Source organism: Pollachius pollachius (assembly GCF_949987615.1).
Source record: "Pollachius pollachius genome assembly, chromosome: 7".
NCBI lineage: Eukaryota > Metazoa > Chordata > Actinopteri > Gadiformes > Gadidae > Pollachius > Pollachius pollachius.
In genome coordinates this window covers 21988575-21996481 of record NC_136940.1, presented here as the reverse complement: position 1 = coordinate 21996481, position 7907 = coordinate 21988575, and the positions used below count along the sequence as shown (strand labels likewise).

The 7907-nt window shown below is 46.0% G+C and overlaps 1 protein-coding gene across 2 annotated transcripts in view; it reads left to right on the top strand.

Moving 5' to 3' along the window:
• faf1 (Fas (TNFRSF6) associated factor 1) overlaps nt 1-3082 on the top strand; it is a 58984-nt gene extending 55902 nt beyond the window's left edge. For both annotated transcript variants that reach the window (XM_079739211.1, XM_079739210.1), the window contains exon 19: nt 1909-3082. In XM_079739211.1, the coding sequence (XP_079595337.1) occupies nt 1909-1992 (84 nt within the window). In that variant the 3' untranslated portion in view covers nt 1993-3082. The remainder of the gene's footprint in view (nt 1-1908) is intronic.
• Nucleotides 3083-7907: the final 4825 nt, after the last annotated feature.

Genomic DNA, 7907 nt, shown 5'->3' with positions numbered 1-7907 from the left:
GGGTCATGCCCTGTTCAGCCATTTGATTTTGGACGTTTTGAAGTAGTCTTTAAGACCAACTTGTAGTTCATCTCACACCCTGTAGGTGGCTCACGGTAGCTGGAAGGGAAAAGATAACCCATTTTAAATCGGTGGGAGAATTAGGATTTTATTCTCGTAATATAACGCAAATAGGTTTTTTCTTCGTTCAGTTAGAATCTTAGTGCCTGGTCCATCGTTTCATAAAAATCGAAATCTCCATAACGTTGCATGCGTCACCTAGCCGGGTGTTCCTTGACCTTGCACTACGAGAGCTCCAGACCTTAAGGACGCCACGGCCGTCGTCAACAGGCCTCACCGCGTCGTTACGTACAACCGCAAGTCCCCACCGAGTGCCGCCCCCGCGCCCTCTGACCCCCGGAGCACATGTAGGGCTGCAGGGTGGCACGCCGGTCGACTCTCCCAGCGAGGGGTCAGAGTGGGAGCCCTGATCAGGAGTGGGGAAGGGGAGGCGGGGGGCACTAGATAAGCCCTGGACACCTCTCTGTGTCACAGCGCCTCGCGGTCGCAGAGTCCCTTTCAGCCCAGGTGTTAGACCGGTCCTATGTAACACGACCCCTCGAGCGATTAGCTCACATAAGCTAGGGGGCCCTCGGGCTGGGTGGGACGGGGGGGGGGCCTGTGTGTGTGTGTGTGTGTGTGTGTGTGTGTGTGTGTGTCACAGTGTGTGTGTCAAGGTGTTAATGTGGGTTTGTGTGCGCTTATGAGAGTGACCGAGTGTGTGTGTGTGTGTGTGTGAGTTTGTGTGTGTGCGCTTATAAGAGTGACCGAGTGTGTGTGTGTGTGTGAGTTTGTGTGTGTGCGCTTATGAGAGTGGCCGGGTGTGTGTGTGTGAGTCTATTCCCTTAAAAGGAGAAGGTTAAGTCTTTCACATCGAGGTGTCTAACACGATCAGCGTCGTCGTGGGTGGTTATTACTGGCGTACGAGTCGTGACAGGACCAGCGAAACATCTCTCTGGGGCCGTCGTAGGCTTCCCAACTGTTTGACCTCGCTGATGAAAACGGAGGGAAATCGGTTGTTATCAGCTAGAACACACACACACACACACACACACACACACAGTAATATATACACACACACACAGGAATATACACACACACACACACAGGAATATACACACACACACACACAGGGATATACACACACACACAGGAATATATACACACACACAGGAATATACACACACACACACAGGAATATATACACACACACAGGAATATACACACACACACACAGGAATACACACACACACACACACGTGTGTGTGTAAGTTTCCCCGCTCCCCAGCGGGGGGGCTTTGAGAGCCGGTCTCACACGGGGCCGTCTCGTGAACCTCTCTGTGGTGACCTCTGGACGGCAGCCCTCCTAAGCAAAACAAGCGGTACATATCTCATACAGAACCACAGCGCTGACCGCTCACCAGCCCCCGTCCCCCCCTGTCCCTCAGCCCGCCGTTTAAACACCATGTTGGAATAATATTAAACACACACACATGCGCACGTTGGATCTCACGCGGCGCTGCTGTCCTGATGGCTGGGTGGCAGGGCAAACACTGTGAGATATTCACTCGGGCTTTGCTTAAACCCAAACCCACAGTGTCTGTACACAAGGAACTGGACCGCTCGTTTGTTGAAGATGCTTGTATTGACCCATTTCTTCTCTCTCTCTCTCGTTCTCGCTCACTCTCTCACTCTCACTCTCACAAACTCTGTCTCTCGCGCTCTTTCTCTCTCTCGCTCTCTCTCTGTCTCGCTCTGTCTCTCTCTCTCTCGCTCTCAAACTCTCTTGCTCTGTCTCTCTCTTTCTTGCTCTGTCTCCCTCTCTCGCCCTCTATCTCTACCTCTCTCGCTCTCTTTCTCCCTCCCTAGATCACCCAGCTGGACCCAGGGTCCAGCCTGCTGGATGCGAAGCTGTTCCCCCAGGAGACCCTGTTCCTGGAGGCCCGAGAATAGGGCCGAGGCCCCTTGTGGCCGAGGGGGACTGACTGACAGACCGGCTGGACCCATTCGTCACCGAGAATGGGCCTCCAGTCTGGGACTACACAGACATACAGAAACACATATGTGTGTGCGCACAAACATATGCGCGCACACACAGAGGGACACACACACACACACACACATGCACGCACAAAAAACAAACACACAAAAGAGACAACCCTCTCAGAACAGACAAACCTAACACAAACACACACATGAAGCAACCTCCTCTGCTCTCGGTCTGATCGTGCTACATGAATGCATAGTGTACACGTATTGCACAGAGAAGCAAAGACACTATCACAAGCACACAGCCAAACACTCATACCTCCCACATACTCCATCTCTCTCTTTCTCTCTCTCTCGCTCTCTCTCTCTCGCTCTCTCTCGCTCTCTCTCTCTCTCTCTCTCTCTCTCTCTCTCTCTCTCGCTCTCTCTCTCTCTCTCTCTCTCTCTCTCTCTCGCCCCCTTCCCCCCTCCCAACAAACTGTGCAGAGTCACAGTTTGGTCTCACAACGCAGTATGAAAAAAAAGAAAGAGACTTCAGTAGACATTGTCCCATTAAAAAAAAAAAAGAAAAAAGAAAAAAAAAGATAATAATAATAAACAAAAAAAAAGAATGGACTTGGACCTCCTCCCCCACATCAAGAACAACAAGGCTGCTTTTTTAGACCATGGGTTTTTGTGTTTGAATAAAGAAATGCTAAAAAAAGAAAGAAATAAAATAACTGCAAGAAGAGACCGCTACCTGGACAAGGCTGGCCTCTCATTTCTACCTGTCCAACCTCCCGCCTCTTTTGCCCTGAACCTATCGTAGTGACCCCCCCCACTCATTCCATCCAATCATCTGCACCCTTCTCCTGTATCCTCTGGTTTAGCCTCCATTCCATTAGCCAATCAACTGCTTCGTTGTTCAATTTCTTTTATTTTCATTTTTTTTTGTTTGATGCTGTATTAGTTTTAGTTTGATACACATTATATAAAATCTATATGAACATGGATCGGTCTCCGCCAATAATTTGTCACACACACGTAGGAGTGTTTGTACGATTTTGCTTGTTTTTGTATTCTTGGGGTTCATTTCATTAATATTAAAGATTAAAAATTCCTCTATCAATGGAGGTCATGAAGCCATCCCTATGGCGAAGAGTACATCCACAAATGAACCATGGTTCTATAGTAGGATTCTCATCATTACTGCCTCTCTGATTCTATCAAACCTTAATATTTTCCAAGACATGATGTGGAAGTCGGCCGATTCTTCATGGTTTCGGAATCATAAACCAAATAAGCTTTTTTGGTTGGCAGAAAAAGAAAAAAAAACATTTAATTTCTCTGTCCAAACACTGGTGTTTGCTTTAAAAAAAACAACATAAAACTCAACAGGACAAAGCTGGCAGCAATCAGTCGACGCATAATACAACGTATTTAATTTTTAGTCAAATAATAACTTCTGTTGAATTAATAATAACAGCGATGACAACATGGTAGCATGTATGGAGGTTGATTCCACTTCAGATCGTTATCCAGCTCACAGACAGTATTCTGGCCAATAGAAAGTGGACCACAAGATGTCGGATACATTTTGCTGCCTTTTGTATTTTAATTCTATCATATTACCACTATCTACAACAACCCCTTCTTTTTTTTTAAACGCAACTATTTACCTTGCATACTTTCCCCCCCCTTCTCCCTCGCCACCCCCATGTCCCTGGATGGTGGTATCGCTGGTAGCGCTTCGCCTCCACCACCGCCGCAGCTAATTTCTTCGCCTCGGTGACTGGAGGATCACGCGGGCTTAACCCTCCATCTGTAGAGTTGAAGAACCCCAGCGGACCCAGTACACGCAGGAAGAGCAGGCTTCTGCCTCATTAATAAGCAGACAGGCAGGCAGGCAGAAGACGGGGCCCCGGATTACACTGAGCCCTGCCTTTTGCAACGGGACCAGAATAGAGTATCGCTCGGGTTCAGATCAGACGTTCAACCGAATGTGTGGTGCTTTCACACCTAATGAGTCTGGGAGAGATGGGGGGGGGGGGGGGGGGCTAGGAGGCTAATAGCTTAGTTTGCTGATGGGAAAGTATGCTTGGATTGTCATTTATTTATTTATTTTATCGATGAACAGCTTGAGTTGTGGATGTTTTTTTATTAATCTTTTTTCTTCACCAAGTTTATGAGCTCCCATCACGGTGTTGACATCGAGCCAGAGAAATGTACCAACCCTCACCAGGACATTATTTTACATGAACACACACGGTGAACACAGAGCCACGTGACTTAGTGACTCAATCCCAGGATTGATTGACCTAAAATCGGAGCTGATGGCTGAAGGTGTTGATACTGGAGCTGACTGGGGATTGCACAATTGTCTTTGTCTTATTTTTTTCCTGTTTCTTTTGAGTTGCATTATAACGTTGTATGAAATCCATAGCTGTGGAGTAATTGAGATTTTCTTCTTTTTTTTTCTTTCAATGAACTTTACTTCAACTCGTTTTAAGACTTGGATAGGTCTAATAGTTATGCTAAATCTTCACCAATCATTAATCTCGCCATAACACGACGGATTAACGCAGTTGGCGTCCCTCCTCTCCTAAATGTTTCACTTTCAGTTGATGTACATGTAATGATGGCCCGGGTCTGTCTATAACCAAACAGACATACGTCTGTTCATCACATTTTCTTGCTGTGTTAACTGTGCCAACGTCTATACCAAAACCAACCTCTTAGAACTATTAAAAATATATAAAATATAGGCCTACGCAATCTCCTTAAAAATCAAGGTGTCTCTTGTTAAATGTCCTCATAAGGACATACATTGTTAAATATCAATAGGGCCTGTTTGCACAAACTGACCAATTTCTTTCACAATAATAAATGTCTAGATTATTACATATAAGGCCTTATAACTAAACTGTTCTGCCTTTATTTTAATTTAATTTAAAAAAAGGATTTTCTAAATCTTTATCTTAGATTTTCTAAATCTAGGCTACAGTTAGGCTAGAGATAGGCTTACCATTCAGTTGACAATAAATGACAATAGGCCTACATGTAAGACACGTTAGGCCTACAATACAACAGAGGCGGAGCTTGAAAGATGCGAGTGATGCAGGTCCTACGAGTTCTGGTAGGCCTTATTTGAAGGGGACACTGGGGACAGTTGCAACACTTTTTGCATTTCTCTCTCACTTACTCAGAGACTGTTTGGGTGGTGCTTTGTAAGATACATATGGCATATCGTTCACAATATTGATTTGAATCGAAGAGGTCAGATGTTGCAACACAATCAAGGGACGGAATGTTAAAAAAAATCCATTACATTTCACTACATGACTTTAGCTTTTGTCTGAATGAGCATAGCGTTCTGTATTGTTTGATAATAATCTTACAGTATTCTTTATTTATACATTAATTTTATAGTATTATTTATTTATTTAGTAATATTTTTTTTGTGAAAAAAGTGGTTCACATTTCTTCGGTTAAGCCTGGTGGCCCTCGAAGGGCTTGTGGCTTGTGGAGGCCCTATCGCGAGAGTGGGGCTCCTCTTTAGAAAGCAAGTGAACCCGTCAGCAGCCATAAGGTCTCACTCCACTTCTGGGGAAAGTTTCAGTTGTAGTAGGAGACTAGCTGAAAGCCAAACATCCGAACCTGAAATAAAATGAACTAAAACGTCAACACTAAATATTGTCTACCTCTAACTATTCCTCCCTTACCCTCCCTCTTACCTTTTTCTGACCTCCTTTGGACTCAACTCATAGTTTAAGCCAGCTGCCTCTTTCAAGTACTCTCTGATTCTCCTCTCTTGGTCCTCTGACAACACTTTTCTGGCGGTACAGTATTCGCCTGAGTTTTAAATCATCTACCTTAATCAATCCCCATAGTCCTCTTCAATACTGTAGGTATTTATTCTACCAATGAAATATATCTACGCCTCCTAAACAGCGGATATTCCGGGTGACGCGCTGTGAGTGACCTTACAGAGGGCAGATGAAAATCTCTCCGTGCGTAAAGGCGCATGAATCGTGCGAGACAGCAACCGTTCTGCTTCGGTTTCTCACGCTAGAAATGAGAGCGTCGTTCGCTCATCGACGCGCACTCGTGCAGGGGGTCGATATGACGAGGTGTATAAAGTATAGGCTGAATAGAGAAACACTGCTATATTTCCGAATCATGTATGCTATACTCGGAATGCTTTTCAATTTTTTAAAAAAAATGACACAGTATAGGCAACAACTTCCAAACATGTCAGAAGAAGAATGCCATCCAGAGCAAAGCAAATACCTGGCAATTTGTCGGCTTAACTGTTCAAGTGGATGGATTCATCAGGCTGTGTTAGTGTCAGAGAAACAGCCTCCAGCCCAGCAGACCCTGGTGGGTGTGGGCCTACACCCAGTGCATCCAGGCAGGAGACAGGTGCATCGTGGCACGCCTGTCAAACTTTGTGCTTTGTCTTATTGTCAGTGGGAACGTGACAGAGCGATACGCACACACGTCACTTGGTGTGAGAATACAGTTTCAACCACGCAGACGTTTGCCTGTGAAAAATATGTCAGGGCACGTTTCCCTGTGTGACGGTAACACAGTCGGAAGTGCCTTTTGGTTATAATGATATTTTCCTCTTTACCTGACCTAACATGTCATTAGCACTCTGTTGATCGGTTTCCCTGCTGGCTCCCCGGGTGTTGATTCCTGTGATCGTAACCCGGTATGACAGCGTGTAAGTCATACAGCCCAATAGGACACACGATAAACCAACAGATTAGTTTGGGAAAGTGCATATTGTCAGGCTTTTGAAAGGTCGACAACATATCTAAATAACGATTCTGCAGACTTGAATGTGTCATCCCATGTCGGGCCATCTGACCTTTGACCTGCCATAACCCGCCCGATTGAGTTAACGCGGAAGTCATAATTGGATGACAGGACTCAACCCGTCTGTGATCATCTCACAGTTATGACGTTTATATCACCAAGAGGTCTGGAAGGCTTATGGGGCTGCTCTCACTTTGGTCGGACGTCTCAATCTCTAACTTAACGCAAGGCCTGTATGGCCAACGTAGCTTGGACGTCCCGCTTTAATGTCCCTCATGGGGGAGAGGAGAAAGGCTGTGTGTGTGTGTGTGTGTGTGTGTGTGTGTGTGTGTGTGTGTGTGTGTGTGTGTGTGTGTGTGTGCGCGCGCGCGCGTGCGTGTGTGTGTGTGTGTGTGTAATAACGAGTTTATTCTGCGGTCTCCCCCGACACTTATTCAGCGGTGGCAACATCAGGTTGCTGTCTTGATTCTCCGATGACAATGGAGAGCAGAGACCCGCGGTGTTTAACCAGCTCCGCCGGGGTCAAGAATGCAACCCTTTGGTGGAGGGAACTAAATTCTTGACACAAGCGATTCCCCCATCCCCCACCTCCCAGAGCTTTGAAGTGGGCCAATGTAGGCCTACAGGGGCCAAGCCGAAGAGCATTGTGACTGGATCCCAGACTGGCCTAACCTGGAGGGTCACTTAAAGTTTACTTTCTCAGAGACGCGGCCGTGGCACTGAATGACGGAGCCTGGAGAAAGACAGTCCTAGGCTTAAACGGTTTGATATGGGTGCTGTTCACCCTCCGAACCGCTTCACTCAGTGCCTTGCGTTTTTGGAGCACCATCTTGGTTGTTTTATGTAAGGCATATATAGGCATTGCACACACATTTTCTAATTTGACAAACTAGGCATCAGAAATACACTGTAGGCCGCTTGTAGCTGTCAGCCAATTAGGACTGGGTTGTTTCTGCAACATTTGTTGGATGGATTGTGCAGGGTCATAATTCTGGGTTGTTTGGGGTAATGTACACACACTGTTGGGTTGCTCATGTTGGTTCACATTGGCTCTAAGGTCTTTATTCGCTGGTTGTGTT